The sequence below is a fragment of the Acanthochromis polyacanthus genome, chromosome 13, assembly GCF_021347895.1.
Source record: "Acanthochromis polyacanthus isolate Apoly-LR-REF ecotype Palm Island chromosome 13, KAUST_Apoly_ChrSc, whole genome shotgun sequence".
Lineage (NCBI taxonomy): Eukaryota > Metazoa > Chordata > Actinopteri > Pomacentridae > Acanthochromis > Acanthochromis polyacanthus.
Window position 1 is genome coordinate 29631265 of NC_067125.1, and position 24667 is coordinate 29655931.

Sequence of the window (24667 nt, forward strand, 5' to 3'; positions counted from 1 at the left end):
CCAGTGAGCAGAGAGGATGCAGGAAGTCTGCTCTGCCTCTGCCTGCTATTGCTCTTTGATTACTGAGCCAAATTGTGTAATCAGGTCTGAAACCACAAGAAAGCTGCGGTGCTACATTGCCCCAGGACAGAGCCTCTTTTAACAGCCCACTGTGTTTTTTGTTATCTGGGTACAGGTGGAAGCGCACAGCTATGTAAATCTCCAGTAGCATGGTTGCCTGTGGCCGTGCTTCAGTGCAGAAACACACAGAGTTTGGTGTGAGCGGTGCCACGCGCTCGGCCAACCTGAGGATGTGGAGGCGAGTGCTGCAGGCTCGGTGGAGGAGCAGGCTTTTTGCCTCCCTGCAACATCTGGAATCTCTGTGGTTTATGTGGGAAATTTGGGAGGCCACTGAAAGAGCCAGTGTAGTTACTGCATCTAAACCGACCCTGCGGAAATGTTCTTGGCTTGGAGGCTGTAAGCGTGTGTGTATGTGCAGGACCACTGAGGTACTACAAAGTGGAGCAGCAGACTTGATAAAGCTTTGGATGAGGAAGAAGTTGTTATTTGGACACATTTCCAACAGAGTGGCTAAGCATTCACAGGAAAGGTACAGAAAGACAAAGGGAGATAAGACGAGGTGAGAAGGTTGACTGTTTAGTCACCAACATCCTGGTGTGGGACCCTGAAGTAGTGTGGCCCTTCCTGGCTCATTACTTCCTAAATCTTCTTTCTGCCTTTCTTCTCAGTTGGCAGCTGAGTGCTGGACCAACCTGTTAGCTTTTGTGTCGCTTCACACACACGCACTTCCACACAGACAAACACACACACACACATAGAGTTCCTGTCCTCCTGCAACTGGCCTGCATCCTGACACGGCTGCCCATGTCTCCTTCCACTTAGTTTACAAAACCCAGGCCTGAATTCCTCAACACACACACCAGCACACACAGAAAACACTCTCACCTTGGTCTTTCTAAGGAAGGTGTTCCGTAAAGGATTTATCGACTGCCTCTTCTCTAACTCGCCGTGTGGATGTGATCAGGAATCAGAACAATAAGCCTGTTTCCTCTTGCTGGAGAACATACAATTTGTGACATAGATTCTGTTCAAATAGCTCAGAATGCTCAATGATTTATATTTGGCAATAAACTACACCCAGAGATTATAAAGAGTAGAACATGGTGATCACATGCAGTATAAGGTCCTTCAAGGCAATAGCACAATATTATGTGTTATTGTATGTGTGATGGTTACAATAATTGCAATAAAAATGTTGAAATTGCAGTAAAAACGTTAAAAAAAAGACTTCAGAGAAGGTTAACCAGATAGTTCTCTAATGTTTTCACAACCTTGACAAATTACTGTATATACAAAGAAAAGTCCAGAAATACTACCAGGCTTCTCTTTTTTTCCCCCTCCAGCTTTCTCTGTCAAACAGCCGAGCTGGCCTCTGCACTCAGGAAACCACAAGTCATTTTCCATCTTTCCATGTGTGGAATTTTCTATGCACTCGTCATGCCAGCAGCACCCTTTATAGTCTGAGCTGCATTCACAAATGACGGCTTGCATATAAATTTAGAAACATGATGTCACCGATCTGGCACCTGTTAGGCAACGGATGAACGTGGAGTGAAAAATAATGTCACAATTTCACAAAAATGAATGTATCTACAGCTTTAAATCAAGACATTTCACAAAGTCCAGGTCTGTCTTTAAACAGCCACAACAGATGAGAATGCTTTGGCCATATTCAAACAGTGTGGTGGAAAAATGTACTACGTTGTCTTTTCCTTTCAATACCAAAACCACTTCTAAAGCACCACATTTATTATTTGGGGAAACACACAGGTAAGACATACTCATTGTTTTCAACCTAATTCAAAAAGTCCTGTGAATTTCGTTCACAAGGAAGATAAGCTCAAACATATAGAAACACAAAATCCCAAAGAGGAACCATTGTTCTGCCATTGATTCCATTTTTAACAACAATAATAAATCATGCAACATGTAATTTACCAGTTTAAAGGTGCCTACAGACTATATAGAATAAAACACAGGTTCATACTGCAGTAGTCAAGTCAACAGTGTCCCTCCAAGTGTGGACAATAGTTTCCCTTCTTCCAATACAGTACAAATGCAGTGCACGAAGCCTGATCTATTTAAAAAAATGTCTTTTTGGGGGAGTGTTGGAAGAACCTGACTGTCCTACACAGTACTCTGACCTCAGATTCATCCAACACCTTTGGGGATGAACTTGAACTCTGCCAGCAAGTCAGATCTTATCTGTCACATCAGTGGCTGACCTCACTAAAGCTTTTGTAGCTCAAATGGGAGTAAATCCCTGCAGTCGGGTTGCAATATCTTGTGCAAAATCTTCACAAAAGAGTGGAGGCCGCCATAGCAGCATATTAATGCCGGTGTGTTCTGAGAGGCTCAACAATCTCTCATTGATGCTCACATTTTTGTAATAGATTTTGATGTCATTCCTACTGAACTATTGTATAGAAAACGAGCTTCACAAATCATTCAAAGCATCTTCATAGAGACAGAAAACGTGTGTGCAATTTTAGACTAATAGGAAAATGGCTACAGTTCTTTGATAATGATCTAGTCCTCGGCCTCCCATCGGGAATAATGTGACACTTAGCTAAGTTTGGACCTTCACTATCACAACAAAACAGATTTCATAATGAAAACAGCAGTGAGGTCAGACTCTAACAGAGACCAACAAATTACGACACAGTTAATAATCCTTGTTACAGCTCCAAACATCTGATTTTAATACTCACTCCAGCGGCCCGCTTGTCTTGTGTATGTTCTGACTACAGGTACGTAGGTGTCAGACTATGTCATCTACTCCTCACTTGTTGCCATGAAGCTCTTGTGATGTGCATATTATTGTCCCTAACAGGCCTCCTGAGAGCGACTGCAGCTGTCTGAGGTCGCTGTCGGCCTCCAGCAGCAGGCAGTGACCCTGAGTTCTGGACTCTGAGAACAGCTGAGGAACATGCAGGAGTCAAAAACAGATAAGACAACCCGTCTGTAACGTATTAGTAGCTGTGGGCATTACATCATACCCACTGGTGTTTCATCTATAGCTGGACTACAGATTTCTAATAGCAGTATGTACATCGGACCCCAGAGAGAAGTCACTTCACAGTGGGGGGATTCTCAGATTGGACAGCTTTTTACTGTGGGAGACATGAGTAAAGCTTGTGAACAGTTGCAGACCTTTTGTGCAGTTAATCCAAATCATTAGGGCTTGTTTTAGGTTTTATCGTATTAGTTTTTCACTGTTAATCATGTCTGTGATGATGTTTCATATCAAAACAGCACCTACACAAAGCAAATTCCACTGAATCTCTTCGGCTGTGTGCTGCCTTCAATGAGCCTAACATCAGTGCTCCTGAATAACTGGCATCACAAAGCAGGTTTTCAACTGGATCTGTTAATTATGGATTTTCCAGTCTCGCAGTGATGCAGCCACTCAGAGCAATGAGTGGAGCGCTTAATATGAAATGTGATACATTTAGAGGAAAATTTGGTTACAAGTGTGTTGGCAGTTTTCCTGATTAAGTTGAAATATTGCCTCTTTTAGTCCAATGAATGTCAGAGTGTTGTAATTCAGTGTGCGGTTGCATTACTTATACAGGAAGGATGGACACACATCTCTCTTGACATTAATCTGCTTCCCAATACCATTTTTATTTCATTAGGAACATTTCCTGGCAAGTGGGACAAAATTTCACTCGATCACACACATTTACTACTTACTTTATCTCACTTTCACATTCCAGAGCACCTGCCAGAGAAACTTCTCTCAGTATCAAAACATGTACCTAGATTAGATAGACCTTAAATGATAATTCATTTAGAATTTCATTATCAGGTGGCATTTAACACTGACTTTGAATTTAAAAAAAAAAAAAAAAAGCCAGTACGAAACTCTTAAAACATCCCCTTTGTATTTCCTCTCCAGCTTTTCCCCGGGAGTCATTCACACCGATGTGTGAGGGACACAGGGCTTTACATTACTTTCCTTGCAAATAGAGAGAAGTCCCCAAAGGATTCACAGAGTTTCCTCTTTGTTTTTCTTATAATCAGCAGCAAGAGATTTGCACATTGAAAGTAGATTAGCATATTTATTCAGCGAGAGGATCTGTGTAAATGCACACAGTCGGTTTCAAACCTCAGAGGCTGAGAGGGAAGCCTCAGCCTGACAGTTCTGGGCCAGACTCTTCTGTTTAAGCTGTACTTGTGCAATTCTCCTTCAGAATGGCGCTTGGGAAGGGGATGTTTATCACAACAAAGCACATGACCATTTATGTGTGCATGTTAAAAGTCACTTGGTTCTGCATAACCGCTTCTCCTTGGACCCTGGCACCCTTTCTGTTTGTCTACCCTTTCCACTGAAGTTTTGGTTTTATGTAAGACACAAATATATTTACAATATACACAGTAGCTGAATGAGTAGCCGAACCATTCCTGAATACATGTTTTAGTCGAGTCAGAAAAAATCAGCTTCATCCTCCTTATCTGTGCTGTATCTCTGGCAGGAGCTCGGCTGGATGTGCAGCTTTCAGCATTAGAGTGTCACTGCAGATTCATTAATTCAATGATTAATGTCAGTCAAGTCAACAGGGTTTTGAAGATGAACACAGTTTCCTCGTCTCACCAGAGGAAGCCATTAATTTCCACACTGCAATTAAAGAGACTGCAGGGAATAGATTTCCATACAAATTACACTGTGTGTGAGAGGGAATAAGGCACTATTGGCTCATAATCTACTCAAGACTTGAAAAATGCTCTATAACTGTTGAGTAATGCCTTCAGAAAATAAACATTTGAGATTGAGTATTGAGGTCCCCCCCAACTGTAAATGAAATCTTCTCTCAGTATATCCCTATGTGGTTTTAGAATGCAGCTCTGGGTTTTGTTTTTTGCCCCGGGAAAAACACAACAAGTCAAGAAGGTTAAAAGGTCTAGTGTTTTTTCCCAAAAAAAATGCCTTGCAGCATTTTAAATAAAAAAACAAATTTCTGAAATCTTGCTTCTAAGTGGTACAGTGTTTAAGTTTTTGCTAATAGGAGTGCAATGTTATTCAAAGCTATAGAAAGCTATTTGAAAAGATATGACAATAACATGATGTACACAAGCACATTACGCATTAATAATCACATAATATACATTAAAATCTGCATGTGTTTCCAGCAGACAGCCCTGCAGACCTGAAGACACTGTCAGCATGTTGTCAGATGCGACATTACAAAACAGACTGACAAAATATATTCTATGGTTGCATGAATGAGATTTTAAATAGATTCGCTTTCATACAGGGTCTTTAAAAGTTTACATCCAGAATATTTTATGGAACACGTGACTGCAGATGAAGGTGTTGTGTACACTTGCAAACAAGTCGTGTGTGTATGAGTGGAGTGAAAATAACAACACTGCTCATTTATCACACAAAATAGCAACAGTTTTCTCACTGTTGCTTTGCTATTTTGGAACCGGACCCAAAGAATGTGCTTGCCTCTCCTGGACAACGTCAGTTTAATGAGGTGGACAGTGTTGTTATGGTCGGCACTGAGAACCATCTGGTCGTCTCGTATTCATGTCTTAAAAGAGGTTTCCACAGCCCAGCTGTAAAATACAACCAGGGAATATCACACCTAATGTGTCTGACTCTCTGCCAGCTTTGTCCTTTTTTTACAACACAATCATTCCCCAAGTCGTTTTATCATTCAGGTTGAAACCATGTGCAGGTTTAATTTACTTTATAGCTAAATAAAGTTGACATTGCCATTGTCTCGGATCTCATTAATCTCAGACTAAATGAAAAATATGGTAGAAAAGGTATTCATAAATTAATCTGAAGTGAATCTCCAAGCATTGTTGACAAACTTGATGTTATTCCCAGTGCTCTCACACTCCGATTTCTAAGAATTACACTTAGCAATGATGAGCGATCGGTTACAGCACATATATCACATTCACCAGCAGACCACACATTAGTTAACTGCTTCATAAAAGTGACACGGAATTTTTCCAGACCCGAAAGTCTACTTGTGCAGAACCATCAGCATCATGCACAACTGAGGTCATGCGAGAGTGCAACCTGAGTCTAAAAAGGCATCTACCCAAATCCCGCAGCTGCCCCCCAAGGGCCACATCACACCAGGCCAAATATTTCCCCTCAGCAAAACAGAAACAATGATCTGGCATGCTGCCTAATTTTAACTGCATCCCGCCAAGTGACCAATATATGAAAGGCCTTTAAAGAAAGAGACTGTGCATTTGGACATTCTCGAGACAGCGACTGGCAGGGAGGGGGCTGACACCTGTGGCCATCATTCTTTTTAACATTATCTGGGGGCCTGAGCCATGCCACTATGAAAGTCGGGGAACACAGTGCAGCATCGGCTTGCAGGGAGATTTTCGTTATGCGCCAGACAGCATAGCAGCACCTCAATTACAGCATAGTGACTGCAGACTGAGACCCAAGACTCCTTAAAGCTTTATGACTGATCCAGACATAAAATTTCGAGGTAGTCGAGTTTCAAGTTTAAGGGTTTAAAGTAGTCAAACTGTTAGATTTAAAGTGTCTAGAAGAGAATTCCACAAGGCAACAACTCTTTTCTCATAGCATTTGTAATTGTCATTTCACTGGCCAGTGAAGAGAAATGATGTAATTTCCTGGGAGATCTGGTGCTCTTCCAGCTAAATCTTTGGTCAGTGTTTGAACTAAAATGAACAGAAAGAAAGCAATATCAGAACCATGAAATTAGTGTTTTGTCAGTGCACTGGACAACTTGTATTTTAATTTCTATTGTATGTAAAAATAACTACCATTACAATCAATGTAGTACAGTATAAATATGTAGATGCTGATGTCTACAAGTCTCTGAGTTTTCTAGTATCCATTTAGTGCCAAATGTTGTCTCATTTACTCATCTTTTTTTTCTTTAACGGCTTTATATTGCCTCTGGATACTGTCCTAGCATGCACTGAGCAAAGACAGGTTTCCATTTCATCAAAGACTCAAGACAGACAGAGCATGCTTGTTGAAGGTAAAATGTATGCAGAGATAAAGAATACCAGCTCAAAACTGGCTTGTTCTCATGAGAGGTAACAGTTTGAACTTTTTCAAGAGCAACACTGTCACATTACATTTGAAAAGCTATGGGATGAACACCAAAAAGCTCAATTCTTACCTGCACCTGCTGCATTGGTCATCTTATTGAACATCTGCAAGTCAGACAAAATAACAAATTATCAGTAAATGTGTGTTGATAGAAAGCTGGACTTCATTTTCAGAGGAAGCTACTCATCATTAGGTGTTGGAGAGCTGAAAGTGTTGAAGACAGGCACGTGAGTGGGGTCAATAAATTACTAACACACGGTAATTATTTTTTGGCTTTATTTGAATGTAGCTAACGAAAGCAGCTCATATTAAGTGGCTTTCATCCGGTTGTGTGAATTCAGGAATAGAGGATGTTTTCTGACATTCTTCAATAGATCAATCAGCGTCATAATGATAAAGTCAATAAAAGGCCTTCACAGCAGCAACAGTGGCAATATTTTGTTATCTCAGAGACAGATCATCAGTCTGCTGTCACTGCAGTGGTGATATCTCATGAATTAAACCAAAGTTTGCTCAAAGTTTGAAGAACATTTTACTGAGATGTGCTCTTTTTTTAATTGGAAAAGATGCAATGATAGAAGTCATACCAAGTAAAAACAGATCAGCATGCTCTATCTGCTCGCTTAGAAGTGTCATTTTGTAATTAATAAAAAAAACTGCTGATGCCAGAGGACTGAAATCTCTTCCTGAAATCTCTTCCTGATCTGGACCAGTAAGGATCTTTTCCCCTCTCTACCCAACTCTCTTTTGCATTTCCCCTCTGCGGCCCACTGGTCTGATTTATGCGCTTGTTTGCTTGCCCCGTTTCCACATTTCTCCCTGGCAGAGAGAAAATGCCGCATAAACTCCCAAGATGCCTTTCTGTAATACTGCTGACCCTCCATCATGACCGCCAACTGGCAATCAGCCCACATGGCCCTGATTGGAATTTCTATCAACATATCTGCAAAGGTTTTATTGTTAATTTGGACTAAACACACTAAGTTAGCGAAGTGCTGCATGCTTCATGAGGGCTCCGGCCTTCATAGTGTTGTCATGGCAGCTGAAGACCTTGGCTGGTTGAGCGACCTATATGGCTGCCACAGCAAGAAACAATCTGATTGGTTGGATTAAACAGGACAGGTGGGTTTGTGTGAGCTAGATGTCATTGTCATGCTTTTTGACACTTTTAGGCCACTCGACACATGAGGTCAAATGACAACGGGCACCTGGCAGTCCGTTTTTCATTTATTCAGATGATAAAGAGGATCTATAGCAGAACAGGAGTCACAGCCAACAGATTTCTGGCTGGTTTCACCCATGAACCACCACAGGTGTTCATATAGCTCCAGGGTTAGACTCTCCAAGGAAAGCAGAGAGACAAGTAAAATACAAAACAGGTCCTAAAAGTATGACTCATGCCTTCATGTGTGTATTTTTACCGCTGTTTAAACGCAGAAGAGTCGAGTGGCACCTCTGAAAAGTGAGACATATAGCCACTGATGTATCGCTCGTTACTGACTGCGAGATTTGGCACAGTCTGGAAGAATTTCATTCCATATCTGAACAGTTCTGTAACATAGTGAAGGGTGGGTTTTTAATGTACAGACACAAACAGGGTCATTATCTTCGTGCTTTAAAGATCTTTCCGTGAATGCAATAGTCCTGATAGTTGGTCTCCAAAGACCAGCTTTAGACCCAGTTTCAGAAATAAACTTGTGAAAATTAGCACTCCAAAATCCGATGCTGGGCCCCAGAGGAGATGTACCGATTTGACAAGGCTTCAAAGGCTTGAACACATCACTCTCGCTCTCTCATTCCCGACAGCCAAGAGAAAGTATTTCATCCTGGCATATCTCAAGAGCTGACCCACTTTAAATACACATCGCCCCAGTTCAGGCCAATCGCAGTCAGATGGTAGACACATGTCAAAGGTTACAGGTCAGAAAAAGCGACATCGTCCTCAGACGATAAGCTCAGAGTCCTTTTCAAGGCTGTTGTCAGAGAGAAAACTTCCTCTCTGCTTGCACCAACAAGGATGTTTATATGGAGTGACAGGTCTGTGGTGGGTGAATGATAGATGCCGTCCCAGCACAAATGACAAGTCAGCAGGGCAGTTATAGAGCCGGCCAGCCTGAATGAGAGACCAGTGTGTCCTCTGTATGCCCGTCTCTGTCAACAGCAATTAAAAGTAGGAATCCTCAACCCAAATATGTCTCTATGCGCCAATGATAGACCTCAGAGAAAAGCTGGCCTCAACCAGACCATGTGCTGAACAATAAGGTCAAGATGACTACAAACACACGTACAGTTGGGTCTTCTTTCATTATTGATGAAACTCTTGATTATTTCTTGTCAACTCACTAAATGTTTAGTCTTTAACATGTTTGAAAATATGAAAATTGCCTATAAATTTTTTTCAGGGACTATGATTACGTTTTCCTGCTCCTTGTTTTGTCTGACCAGCAGTCAGAAGCTCAAATATTTAACTTACAGTGAGGGAATAAAAAGAAGAGCAGCGAATCACTTTGTTCGTGAAGCTGTAGGCAGTGAATGTTTGACATTTTTTTCTGATAAATGGCTTGTGAGAGTAGTTTTACAGTACTTTTTTTCAGCTGCCAGTTTGATTAATGTCCCTTAAATACAAGAATGGTGATAAAGCAACTAGTAGAACAAACAAAACAGCATCTTTATAGCAATTTCCTAGCTACTTTAAAGGAATAAAACACCAGATTCTTTAACTTTAACTTGTTTTATCTACAATAGTTGAACAAAGTTACTCAATGTTAACTTAAATATCGACAAGGTTAAGATAAAGAAAATCTTTATCTGAGGGCTGGAGCTTGAAAATGATTATTATTTAAATACCAATACAGTGTTAAGACGTAATCAGGAGGTATTTGGTAAAAGAAGTTCCATAACTCCACAGCTTTCTACTTTTGCACAAAAAAAAAGAAATCTGAATTACAGATTTTAAGTTGCATCCTATTCAGAAATAGAATTATATAAATAATACAGTATGACAATATTGTATATTAACTGTCAAAAAACTCGATAATTCTTTGTTTCTCTCATTGCTGTTGAGACTGCATTTGAGGACACATCCCGAAAAGCAGGTGCAAACCATCTTCCAACAGCCATTGTGTACGTGATGATACAAAAAAAGAAAAAAGAAAAATCTCCCTCCAGCAAGACATGATCTTAATCAACACCCAAGACATTCCAGCTGAGATGGACTCTGCATGCATGATGTGTAGCAGATTGAGAGCGATTTGAGATGCATTCCAGTTTTTAGAGATCATACAGAGGCAGGGGGGAGTTGAAGCTTGTCCCAAAGGTGCCAAAAACTTTTACCAGATACTTTCATAAAACATCTCTCAGGTCATGTCATAACTACTAATCTGAGCAGCATGTACTGTCTCACATATTAAACTAGTTTATTCTCAGACCCCAACACTGTTCTTCAGACTCTATCACATTCTCTTCCATTGCTGTCAGAAGTTTCATATGGACTCCAGAGCTCTTATGCAACACTCCGAGGAGGAAAAACCTCTCTATGCAGCTGTTTTCGTAAACTTTAGAGGATCACACTTATATACGTACTTTGACATTTAGGGAAATACACCAAGGGAAACCGGAGTTGCTGGTATGTGGCTTTGTTTGTTTGTTTTTGGACAGAGCCAGGCTCGCTGTTTCCCCCCTGTGTTCAGTCTTTACATTAAGATAAGCAAACTGGCAGCTCCTTTCATATTTACCAGACATCAAGTGGCATCAGTCTTCTCATATAATGATCCACATTTCCCAGAATGGCATGTCACTCCTTTAACTTTAGCTTTTCTTAAGCTGATAAGATTCAATCCTGATTTTCTGCAGATTCCAGCCTTTCATACAGAAAATGCCCAGTTTTAAGGCATCACTTCATCCTTTTAGCCCACTGCTTACCAAAAGCTAACTAAAATATCAAGTTATGTGGTGTATTGATGTAATTTATTGTTTTATTATTGTTAAAAATATTAAGAAAAACGTCATTAAACTTTACAACACTCTTAAACATGTCACCACCAAATAACATGGGATCTCATTAAACTCAAGGTTACACTGCAGCCAAAATACTCTCGTCTGTCACATATGTGAACATTCCCAGCTGTCCCCAAGCCAAGTTTTGACCAGTGCTGCTGCCATTTTCAAGAGGTAGTTATGGGTTCCACTAAAGAGACAGGTGGCATCTACTCTGAGAACCAAACTAGATTTCATTTGAAGTACTTAAATCCCCATGAACAAAGTCATCTTTGAATCTCTGCAGTTAACAAAACATCATCCATGCTGTGGTCACCTATTAAATGAAATAAAACTTTTGCAGGTCATAGAATTAATATTACAGTGTGACAGGATGACAAACAAAAAATATTGTGAGATACACTGGGAGTATTTGACCGAATGGTTGCTGTTTTCCTCATAAGCATGCTGTTTACCATCACATTGCATCAGAGCCATCAAGTGTGCACAAAGGACAAGCTGAAAGGCTTTGAATACAAATCCGCCCTGCATTCTGCAAATGTCTCAGTTGTCTGTTTCCTTTAGAGCAGCTGAATAGTGACATTTATATACTTTGTCCAGCAGAGGTGAGTCCTGCTTGTCTAAGAATGCCTAAGCTGACCTTATTCCCAACGAAAACCCCAAATATTTACAGATATACAGAGAGAAGAGCGGCTGTACAGAAGGGAATTTGAAAAGATCAGATGCCTGTTGATGGATTTATCATTAAACAAGATGTACTTTTGTAGTGTATCCCATTGTGACACCGTGATCAACACACTGGGCTCAAATCTCAGATCGTAAAAAGTACTTTTACAGAGTATGATGCTACTCAGAAAGGAAACGTGAGAAAGTTTGAGAAAATATATCGGGAGACGCTGAATCACTCTTTTCTTCATAGATCACTGATCAGTTCATCAAAACTAGACTGGATCAGGATGATGATGCACCATACAGAATCTTTTCAGAAGCCCTAACAGAATCACTTAAAATAAAAAAATATAAACACTTTGTTTGCTAAAGTTCACCTACAACAACCGAAAAGTCAAACTAAATTTCCACTGGATTATTTCCGGATAAAATAGTCCAAAGTTGAATATTTCAGATACGTGCTCGATGTGTGATAATTTAGGATGGACAGAAAGCAAACTTTTCCCAGAGTTTGAATTAGCACAGACAAATACTTTTCGCAGGGCATGGAGTAAACAGGTCATGGCAATCATCCAAAAATGCAAAAACTAGATTTGAGCCGAAAAAAGACAATGTTGCGGAGTCATATTTGAATGAATTTAGCAACAAGGAGGTTTGAACAGCAGCACTGCATGTAGCAAGTTGACTTGAACTGTACAACAAACTGTATGCATACGTTCTGTCAGACAGACTGTTGGCTGCCCGCAGGAAGCCGTGATTCTCAGAGAAACTTACCGTCTTCTTGGTTCTTGCTCTTGTTCCCAGTGAGGAGCTGCGAGGAGCAGAAAACCTGTCTCGGCTCTGACATTCCCCTCTGTCTGGTCTTTGGAGAACTTGGTCATTCAGGGCTTGATTTAACGTGGACTTTGAAGCAGCACCCCACTGCAACAACATCACAACAACAATTTAGACTGGGTCTCTCTCTGTCGGACTGAGCTGACGAGGACAGGATGGACTCAACGGTGGCCAGGGGAAAAGAAAACAAGAGGCTGAGGTCAGCGGCTTGGGAAGTGAAATCTCCACTCTCAATTCATCTTGACAGAGGCGCACAAAGGAGCCTGTATGTGTGGATCTTCTTGGGAGAGGACAGAGATTATGACCTTGTCAAATATCCCAGTAAAGATGTCTTGTCTTGCCCAGTCGCTTGTCATTAGTTAAAGCAAGTAACAGTGAATGCCTGGGATGGTTATGCAGATGCCTCAGAGGCATGTAAGCCTCTCTCAACCATTCCTAATGGACCAAATCATACAAACTCCCTTCCAATACAACAGCTCCTCTGTGTGGTACATACATATGAAGCTGCAAAGAGCACTTTTGTTCCCGAATGCTAAACTCTAGTGGGATATTTCATGAAACATGCCACCATCAGAAGGGCCCTTTTTTAGGAACAAAGTTGCATGGTTCCAGTTGCAACGTCAAAAGCACAATAGCTGCCTGTTCCTGCTGCAGCGTTCTGACTGAGCTAAAGCACTGTAGACTCCAGTATCACATCTAAGAGCTGCAGACCTACAGCATACAACAGACTAAGAGGCACAGAAATGCCTAAAGATGGTCTGACAAAGCCCATATTGTCACAGAAGATCAACAAGATCTCACAGATCAACAAACTACATCTCCTTTCAGTTTCTAGGTTTATGGTTTTCCACTGTTAAATTTGAGAGAGATTGTTTAAATCTGAATCTAACGTGCAACACTTTAAAAAAAGAAGCAGGATATACAATTCTGACCACCTGTTGCTCACAGGTTGGAATAATCCATTGGGATTTTCTCTCTACAGAGCAAACTAAATTGATTTAGGGACGTTTAAAAAAGCATGACCAAGTATACAGCATAGGCTTGACAGGAATGTACACACTACCAACCGTGACAGTGCACATACCATAAGGGAGGGAAGGTGGAAGCGCTGCAGGCCACATGCTGCTTTATAGCACAAAGTACATTCTGATATATATGTCCTAGTATCAAAATATGAGACCAAATGCAGCAGTTATGAAACTAGGTTGTGATAAAACTCTCACCTGTTTCTTGCGGGTGGTGCAAGGAGTGTTGGATGGGGAAGAACTCGCACTTAGAGCCTCTTCTATGTCCAGATGAAGCTGGTCCAGTTTCTTCATCAGCTGGATCATTGATTCCGACCAGGGAGACCTGAACTGTGGAGACTCCTGTGGGTAATTAGAGAAGCATTCAGATAAGACTGGAAAAGCTGTTCCTGTTATTATGTAGTACAAAGTTAAAGTCTGAGTGCCCAATAATGGTGCATTATTGCACTTTTTGCTCTTGTACTGTCTCAACTTTGTTGTTGATTCTTTTGCAAAATTTGTATATTTTGAACACGACTGTTTGCCTGAAGAAGGTGCCAGCCGACATGTGTTTTTATTGTCTCTTGCTAACTGTAATAAATGCCTTTCACTTTTAAAAGTCAAGTTGACAGTCTGAATTTGGATTTTTATGCTAATCTTTTTTGGATTGTAATTCTTCCACACTACATTATATTACCTTCCATGAGCACCGTGGTTTTAGTGGAACCAGCAGCGTTATTCGAACTTTTTCTCTTCACAGTTGTCTTGTTTAATCTCCTTCTTTCTCCTTCTTTTGATCCCTAAAATTGGATTCTTATACATTCATATTTATATATTTACAATATCTTTTTTGTTCCATCCAGACAGTTAGTATTCGCATTTTCATAATTTCCGCATCTTGAGTGTTGCAAACTGCACCAGCAATAATAATAAAAAAATAAACAACTCTTTTAAGTTACATCAACTCAAATGGCAATGCCCAGGGCTAAAAATGAAGCCAACATGGAAGTGCCAAAAACTGCATTCTGTCCACTCAATATGCACAATTAAGACCGTGGCCACTTTGAGTGACATATGAGTGCCACCACAGCACAGTTTATGGCCCAGAAACTTGTGTGTGGTCCACTGTAGGCACATTCATGTTCCACCTCATTTTTGGATTAGCCAACAAAATCAGGCTCTGTCAAGATGGCAACAGCTGGAGGTGAACACTGAGCTTCAAAACTACTCTTCAGGAAACCTATGGATCACAGAGGGTTCACCCATCTTTATATACAGTCAGTGTATCAAAATTCTCCACTGATTATGCAAACACACATTGTCATGTAAATGACACTCATTCACCTTACTGCACCTTATCAAAATTGTATGGTATCTTAATTAACTAAAAATGTAAAGCAATTGGAATGTGGTTTCTGAGTTATTGTAGTATTTGCTTTCATGCTTGACATGTAAGCTCTTACATAAGAGCATCTGTGAATTTACCATATTGCCCTAAACTCAGAAAGAGTTACAGACAAACCCCAAAAAAGTATCTTGTAAGTTGCAGATGCTACATCAGTAGACTGTTTTGCTGCCACGCATGGAAATGTGATCTCCTCAACTGTGTCTCGGGGTTAAAGAGCAAAGGAGGAGTGTTCAAGACATATGTGCCATACATAGCATGATGGAATACCCTGCACCAGCTTTCACTGCTCCCCAGACACACGGTGTATATAAATAGACCATCCTTGCACAGACAGGAGATGTGTCTGAGGATCTGGACATCCAGCCACATAAATCAGCTGGATGCACCTCTGTCATCAAGGCATAAATTATCATTGTTGTTCTGTAATCTGAGCAGAATGTCAGGCTGACAGGGAGGAGATATTAATGTGTGTGCGCTTCTTGACCAGTTCTGGAGAAGATCAAATGGTACACAATCTCCAGCAGCATCATAGTGGACCCTTTTCAAGAATCCCAGTATGAAATCCCAAAACCGTGTTTTCTTCTGGATAATTTCTCTTGTAAATTGATGCAAAGTTCACAGCTGTGACATCATGTATTTCCAAGGAAAGTAATTCAGGAAGTCAGGAAGTTTGTTGAGACTGTAAGTCAATAAGGAGAACTGAGAAATCTAGTCAAAAGGAGACTGGCATTCTCACTTCAATAATTTTTTAAAACAAGACTTTCAAGGTTATCAACCAAGAGATGCAACTACAATCTTTGCACGGAACGAGTCAGATGACAAAAATCTATAGTATTTGTTTTTCTTCCGTAATCCTAACCCAATCACCGACAACCCTCAAATAAATGATCTAAATGTTCAACATTCTAAGTACAGCCTGACACTACAGAGCTGCAATCTTCAGTGAAATGCTCTGTCTGACTGGTATTTACCAAGGCCACTGCGTTACTGTCCAAGCTCTAAGAAGACTCCAAGATTGCATTTAAGTGATGCTTGGTCATCCCAGTTCCATTCAGACTTTGTTTTTTGATTCAAAAACGACTGACAGATAATAACAGCATGCCAGTCCTAATCCCAAGCTTCAAAATGTCTCCTATGAATCACATAACAGAAAGCAAAGCGCATGTGTTTCTTTTGCCGATTGTATTTTAATGTCAACTGACTCCAGCTTAACTGAGAAACAACACACACACACACAGTTAAATTCAGCTGATCTTTAACAGCTCCATATATCAAAACCATGTCCAAGAATTAAAATTAAATTTCTGACTGGGCCTACTGTCTGCCTCAGTTTCCAAAACATTACAAACCTCTAAATGTACAATCAATTCATTGATATGACTTGTCACTGAATGTTCTGATGGGAAAACCCCCAGGACGTCTTGGACAGGGCATGGTTGTAGTCAAAGGGGCTTCCATAGACATGTTTTCAGTTTGAAAACAAATATGATGCTTGTTTTAGCATTTCCAGTCAGTCTCTGCGGTTGAACTAAAAATATATCAAAAAGAGAGAAAGAAAGAAATGAAAGTCCAAATGAGGACATGACATCTTTGTGACCGATTCTGAGTCATTTTGCAATCCATAGTTTATTTTCAGTGAAAGAAGTAACATTCAGTTGAAGAAATTCAAACTATCTTTGGTTATATACATCTCTGTAAACACTTAAAAATTTTGGCATCGAAGTATGTCGGTGATATGATTACAAACAGCTTCCTGTGAGCTACAAATTATCTTCCACGAAGAATAATATTACAAATCAAGGCACTGACAAACTCATATTGTGTAAATTTTTCTCTAAATTGAGAGGAATTAAGGAACCAGACAGCAGACACCATTCAGCTGACTGACCCAGCACTGAAAGAAAGTGCTTTTTCCCACTCAATTGCAGAGGAATGACCGAAATCTGTCCAATCCTCTACTGACCTCTGAGGCCTGAGGGATCATCCCAGGTCAGCAAGAGGAAAAAATAAAACTTCCCTTCTCTGCTATGTCTGTATTTCAGGCACGGTGCCCACCGGGGAATAAATATGTTTGACACCGGATCAGTATGTTTAGACATCTCAATCCTCTGTGTCCGCGTCACGAAGAAGAGGAATTCTCATATTTATTGTAAGCATCTACTTCAGAAAACAACACAGACATCACAAACTGCCAGTAACAAGTGAGACAAGAATAATGTAGACAAATCCTTTATTAAACTTCCCTAAGCTTTCTAATATGATACTACTTCAAATAGATACACACTGATTCCCAGTAAATCAGTGTGCCCTTTCAAAATGTGCTGCAGATGTGCACCTTTAAAAAATAAAGACTGAAATTAAAGCCTTGTTCACAATAAATGCCTCATTCACAAACTGCAATCTTATGAAGTTCTTTTGACTCAAAAAAGCATTTTAATGATGTTAAAAGAATATTATTTAATTACTCCATTTCATTCCAGGTAAGTAGTAAAAAAGGATGGTAATTTGGTTTGTAATTTAACAAACAAAAATATACAATCTGACCGAGAAAAGGAACATAATGTATAAGAGAAGTAAATGTAGTTCCTAATTATGATTCCACGACTGAGCGAAACCATTTGGTGAATAAGTGTGACACCAAGTTAAAAGGAATTTGACTTGACATTTGTCCAACTAAAGTTAAGACAGAGACTGGGCACTATAAAGTCAGTCTCAGGAGCTTCTTATTCACTTACAGATTTGGAATTAAGCCTCAGTGATAGCAAACAGCAATGCTTATAAAATGTTTCTGAGCAAGAAATGTACTTCTATGTTTGGATCTGCCTATTTTAACTTTTTAGATTGAAAGCAAAAAGCTGAAATCCACTAAAAAAAACTTAACATTTTCAGCAAAATGACTGAGAACGGCTAACAAAAGGAAGCTGAAGATCTTGCGTGCTGGACTGCTAATTAACCCCAAGTGTGAAACAAACACAAATGCAAGAAACAGATGCCCCATTCTGGCACATGCTGATCCAAATCTGGAACACACTCACACTGTCTCTTTTCAGTGACATCCCCACAAGGTGCTGCTCAGGAATGTGGCCACTTCTACTTTAGAATGAGACAAATTCCAGAGGAGGCTTGACGCTCAAGTGAGACACTACCCCTGATTCATCTCTCAGTGCCTTTCCCTCGATCCAGCCCTGGCAATTGTGTGGAGCCACCACTCCATGGCAACTGAGCTGGTATGAGTCAATCCCTTAGATAAATGCATTAATGTTATCTTCTGGGGACAGCAAAATGTGAGCCGACTATAACTTTATCAGCGCAAATTGGCCACATTGTGAAGCCAAACACAGCGGCTTTGACATGGAAATGAGGAGTTAAGTGTGTGAGCTCTGGGCTCGGTGCCTAGTCTACGCCACCCACAGAGAGTGCCAGAGATCACCATGGAGGTGTCCAAATGTAGCAGCCGGTCATGCGAAAGGGCAACGGCTACCTGGCTACTTGGAGGAATAAATTACATTCTTAATATCCTGCCATGCAAAACACCATGTGAGCACAGCCATATCTGTAGAGCAAGGAGATGGAGGTGAGGGCATGTGTGTTTTTAGGGGCAGTTAGTCACGGATGACCAAAATGAGCTTAAGTAAAAGAGGAGTCATGGAATGGAAACTTTATGCAGATGGTGCCCTCATATGGTAAATGTTAACAACTGCATCCTCCACTTCAAGATTTAAAATAATGCAGAAGTTTTCCAAAGCTAAACTGAATACTCAGTTGGGAAATCTAATTAGACATATGCTCTAGATATGATCAATTTTTTACTACTTTTCTGTACCAGTAATATCTCTCCATCCGTCTTGGACAGTTTGAAGTAGTTTTTATGGATAATACAAGATCATATTCATCTTTTATGATCATACTCTCAGTTTTTGACTGTGACATGTGACCTCTAACGTATTTTGCTTTCAAAAACCCACACAAGCAACCAGCAATCCTACAATCTCCTTTTCTTTCCTCGAAGTGATGCTTACATCACAGCCCACCACATGATAAGAGGGTTGGTGGTGTGACAGTACTAGAAGCATTTACTGCTGTCCTTTGATAATATTTACAACAGGCTTCCCGGATTCCCTGCATTCTTCCGCTCTTCTCCAAAACAACCCATTCAGAGCTGAGTGTTATTCTGCACATAAAGCTGGCATGACCTCCACATCTTGCCCAACCGACACACAGGGAGACTTATGTCCACCAGCCGTTTACTCTGCCCTGGTTAGATGTGCGCTTTTATGCGCAGACTGTTTAGAAAAGCATGGCAGCTATGTGCAATTGGATATGTTTCCTCCAGCCGTAACGGAACACATATTTAATGGATTAGGAGATATTTATGAAAGCCCAGATGAGGGTTTAAAAGGGGCAATAAAAAAGCCCGGCTGAAGGGTTACAGAGTCAGGGTAGAGGTTATGTGAAAAGAAGTCTCAAATGAGCCTTGAAGAATAGGGAGTAAGAAAGTTTAGTAAGTTAAGAGCTAATATGATCAACCATGGGCTCTGTCAAAACACTGCTGCCTGCTGAGGGAGTGGAAAGAAAGCAGGAGCTGTTTGCATTCCTTCTGGATCTGCGTTTCACCAGTACAAAAGTCAGTGTACTCCTACACACTTATACCAACTGTGCCTTATCTCACTGTGAAATGAGGGCAATGTAGCAAATATGGACTCTTACAGTAGGACTGTTTCTTGTATGGACCAAAGACAGTACTAAAGTTAAATAATGTCACTTTAATTAATATCCTTCCACTACTTTCTTTTTCTCTTTTTTCGATTTTAAGTTTCAAAATATTTTATTTTCTTTTTAAGGCCTATGCGAATATGTCACACCATCCACCTGTTTAGAACCAGTGGAACACTATTATGTATGTTGTAAGTTCACGTATATTTTATGGACAAAAGGTTTTCCAACATGTTCAGTGATTTTTGAGATATTTTAGATGTGTTTTTTTTTCAAAAGGGATAAAAATGTTTCCAAGGACATTTGGACTTTTCAAGTCTTTTTAAAGGCATTATAAAGGTTTATTTGCCTTACACAACACACAATATTAAACACCATGACACCATTTAATGATGGATGTACTATTTTGTGCATATTCATGGTGTAAAATATATAGATTTAAAAGATTTTTCTTTTTATTCTATTTTCAGAGAGTCTCTCTGACATCTGAAACAGACAAAACCTCACTTTTCAGGATAAATAACTCAGTTATCATTTTTTCTTTTAATCAGTAAGCTGCCCTTGTCACCTAAACTAATGTGCCTCCAAAAATCTGACATGAGTTAATCACTGATTAATACTACAGTTCAATGGCAGCACTGGATGGCTGTGAGTGATTTTAAATCAGTATCATCATACCTCTTTACTGCTGGTTTCTGCTTCTGCCCCATAACCACAGCAGCTCTGTGAATGATCGCTTTCCACTTGTGTGCTCACACAGCTTTTCCTCTTCTGTTTGTCTTTGCTTGTGCTCCTCAGTCTATGATTGATGAGCAGATCTCTACTGTGAGGTAGCTTCAGAAACACATCATCATCATCATCATCACCATCCCCGTCATGGTGACCATAATCCTCTTCTTTCTCCTCCTCCTGTGATGATTCTCCATCGTCGGAGCTCTCATTGACAAAGTTGTTGGCTGTGGAGGGACAGGTGTAGTCTGAGAAGGTGATGGAGCTCTGTTTGTGCTCCACGATGTGTGGCAGATCCAGAACTCTCCGCTTTGAATCAGGAACAATTTCAGAGAAAACAAGCGTAGAGGTGGAGTCCAGATTGAGGATGGAGCCATTTGAGATGAGCTGTAAGTTCTTGCAGTCTGCTCCACTACATTCACAGTTTAAATCCAGCATCTGATCAGGAGGATTCTGAACCACCTGATCCGGCTGGACTTCTGCTGTAGGAGTAGGAAAGTTGCCACAGCAGTCCTGAGCTGACCTCGGTGATATGAGCACAGATTTTGCTTCAAGAAGCTGAGCTGTGCCCAGTGTTGCTTGTTCAGGCTCCTGAAAGCACACACTCTCAGATTCAGTGTTGTCATAATCAACACAATCAAAGCTGTTCCTGAGCCGGGGTATATCCTCATCTGGCTCTAACAAGGAGCTTTGGTTTTCAGGTGGGAGGTAATCATCACCTCTGTGGTTGAGTGAGTTGTTAGCTGGGATTGCAGCACTTTCTACAGACGACTCTTGTGTTGAAACTTTGTGCAATCCTACAACCACATTCACCACAGGCGGAATCTCCATTTTTGTTTCCATCTATAGTTTCTCATAATTCAGTACATAAATCCACAGGTACTTGAGTTTGATATATCGAATGGCCATTTTTTATCCAGTGTGCTCAGTCAATCCACAGACCAGTTAACCTGAAATAAACAGAAATTATATGTATTAATTGATTTGTAATATGTCTGAAAGTCACAGAGAGAAGGTTATCACTTACATAGATCAGAGGTAAAACAAGGTGACGAATCCTTCTAGGAGTGTTTCCTGTATCCTGTGATTATCGAAGCCACAGTATACATGTATAATGCAAAGCTCGTAAATCCAGCTTTAAACAGCTCAGAGTAAGTGCCATCCAGCCAAGACTCTGCAGTGAAACTTAACTCAACATCTGGCTCAGGCTCGGCTGTTCAAGTCTGGATCTGCTTCACACACGATAGCGGTGACATCACTGTGCACAGGAATCTGACTGCTCTTCCGCAGTTGTCGATTTACTACATGCTACACCATTCATCAGGGCAGAAGATGTCCCTGGTCGACTGTGGTTAACATCCCGCTCACCCCTTCATTAAGCCCCTCTTCAAACACACCTTGGACAGGCAGGAGACATCCGAAGCACATGTGGAAAAACAAACAACTCCACTATTGTGTCTCTAGAGAAGTTTATCATCATGTTCAACCACAAAAACTTCCCTTTCAGGATGATTTCAGATGGGATAACAGCACAAGTGAACCGGGAAACTTACACAATAACTTGCGGCAGACCTGCTGTCTCCAGTCAGCATGTTCTTTACTTCAGGTTTTAACAACAAAACAATGATTGTATAAATGGAAGCCCAGAGGTTTTAGCTAGAAATAATGAGTTTATCTCCATGTATGTACCTGAAATGCGCTACAGGGAAACAGGAAGTTCACGTGTGTAATTTTGTACACATGGGTCTCCGCTGTTTGTGTGAGAAAGCTGCAGTTGGCAGCGTCTTAAGCATGGCCTTGAGATACTTGACACATGCAAACATGTTCTTTTGTCTTAGATACGAACAGATAAACAAATCTGTCAATTACAAAAATCTAACTATGAAGTTACTTTTAATGAATCTTCATAGTGGATGCATGTATTAGTAGATCCACACAGCAATATTGCATAATAAGTAAACAAAATGCTGTATAGTGTGTCCAATACAACCTGCATAGTGAATGTCAAGAGTACAGGCGATTAGGGTTCCTTCCAAGAAGCCCCTCTTTTAATAAACACTATGCAAAGAAGGTCTCATTATTCTTGGATGAATGCTGGATAGATTCAAATGGAGGGAAGAAGTCACAGAGTGAAAACGAACTGGGTGTGTTGACTGGCAAGGCAAGACCACAACTTATTTAGCGAAGTGAAAAAAAGAAGACATCAAGTGTTGGAGAATTTTCAACACAAAGGTCCTGAACAAGTCTCCTCATGCTGAAACTATCTATAGTATAAAGCAGAAAGTCAGACAAGCATGATTAGCTGACAGAGAAAGTGAGAGCTGTCATTTTTTTTAATCCATAATAAGAAGATGTAAGTAATTCAACATCGAAAACAGAAAACAAAACACTTACCTGCTGAGTGGAAAAAGAGTTGTGTTGCCCAAACAGTGCCAATTAGATGATGGCAAAACAGTTACAGTGAGGCTGGTTCCTGTAGGAGCAGAGACAGAGCTGGACAACCCCTCACTGAGCCACACTTATGTTCCCATAGGCCTATTCTGGCAAGCTCGCCATCACCCCCTCCCTGCTCATGTGTTTCCCTGTGGGGCTGCAGGGCCGATCAGCTAGCAGTGACTGAACCATTCAGAATATGCGTAAGAGCAGGGGGAGAATGTGTACTTGTCGAGAGATGGAAAGGGGGAGGAGGAAGGAGCCGGGGGCGGGTGAGGGGAGTGGAGCCAGCGGCGGTGGTTGGCACCGTAAAAGAACAAGGTGAAATGGGTTTCCAGAGCTCGCAAACAGGGAATGACTGACTTCACTGGACTGAACTGTGCACAGGAGGAAGATGAACCGCAGACGTGACCTGTCGCCTCAAAGCAACACACTGAGGAATGCTTTCAAGTCAAAGGAGGGAACTGTCATGCACTCAGATTTACTGAAAGATTCTGCATTGATTAAGATGACAGCTTGGTGAGAGAATTTGATGTTGAACTGAAACCAAAAGCAAATTTCCCTTAAGTTTTTATTTGACACTACAGATAAACTCCCAGCTAGGAATCTCCATCACACAGCAAACCAAGTCACATTTGATTGAGTTCAGTGACATGTTGTAAGTGTTGTGGCAGTTAAATGTCTTCATTCTTCTTTCATCCGTTAAAATCCCTGTAATCTTCACATATTATTTATCCTTTAAACAAGTTATTCCCAGGAATCACAATTCAAACGTAAATGACTACCTTGGAAATTCCATCCAAAGTATTTCTCAATTTCCTGAGAATCAGTGTGAGGTACAAATGAACACAGGCAGAGTCAAATGAGGGTGAGCATTAGACCAGTAAGGTTTAGGATGAGGTTGGGGTCAAGTTAAGCACCATGAGGCGCAACTGTTTAGTGTTAATGCTCTAAGGTCAGGTTCAGGCTAAGTAAGACACACATATTGACATAGAAAGTGTCCATTTTCCACTAAATCTTCTTAGAAAACCAGGAATCTGACATCGACATGAAAAGTTCACATCTGAGTGCTGGCTGATATTTTTGGCTATAGGCATTTTGTCTATACTGCTATGCTTCTGGACTGGATCTCGAAGAATTTTCTGACTAAATTATTCTTTACTTCATAAATTGGTGGTGGAATGTTCATTGACTGATTGGTTGATTGATTGATTCTCTCTCTCCTACAGCCTCCCCACCATGAACAAGGTGTTGAAGCCACAGCCACAAATCAACACTTGGACTCAATCTGACCTCTGGCCAGGGGGAGAAAATGAGTGCTGACTCACTTCTCCCCTTCATAGAATACTTAGAAATGTGCCTGCAGCTGTCATTCTCCCTCAGCAATGTTTCCAAGATTCTTCCTTGTTTGTTTTTCATTTTTACAAGGTGTCTTCAGCCTCCATCCTGCTCTCTGAAAACACATGCACTTTAGTAAATGGAGATCCCCATCAATGAAGCACTGTTTTGGCTTCTGTGCATATATTTCTAGTCTATTTTTGATTATGTTATGAATTATAAATACACTGAAATTGAGATTCAAATCATGAAAATCCAAGACAGAAATAATTCCATGTATATTTGATTATTCATGCTTGACATAGCAGCCACACAGTGGCAATAACTCCACTGTTTAACCAGTGAGATAAGGTGTACATGTGCAAAGTGTAATGTTATCTGATCTTTTGTTCACAGTAAGTGACATTCCTCATGTTC

General features: G+C 40.5%; 1 protein-coding gene across 1 annotated transcript in view; it reads right to left on the reverse strand.

The window, feature by feature from the left end:
• Positions 1-23111, reverse strand: part of stard13b (StAR-related lipid transfer (START) domain containing 13b) — a 59617-nt gene extending 36506 nt beyond the window's left edge. Inside the window, exons 1-5 of the mRNA XM_051957715.1 lie at positions 22874-23111; positions 20429-21429; positions 13849-13992; positions 12566-12712; positions 7197-7230 (exon numbers count right to left, since the gene is read on the reverse strand). Coding sequence (XP_051813675.1) covers positions 7197-7230; positions 12566-12712; positions 13849-13992; positions 20429-21322 — 1219 coding nt within the window. The 5' untranslated portion in view covers positions 21323-21429; positions 22874-23111. The remainder of the gene's footprint in view (positions 1-7196; positions 7231-12565; positions 12713-13848; positions 13993-20428; positions 21430-22873) is intronic.
• Between the last annotated feature and the right edge of the window lie 1556 nt (positions 23112-24667).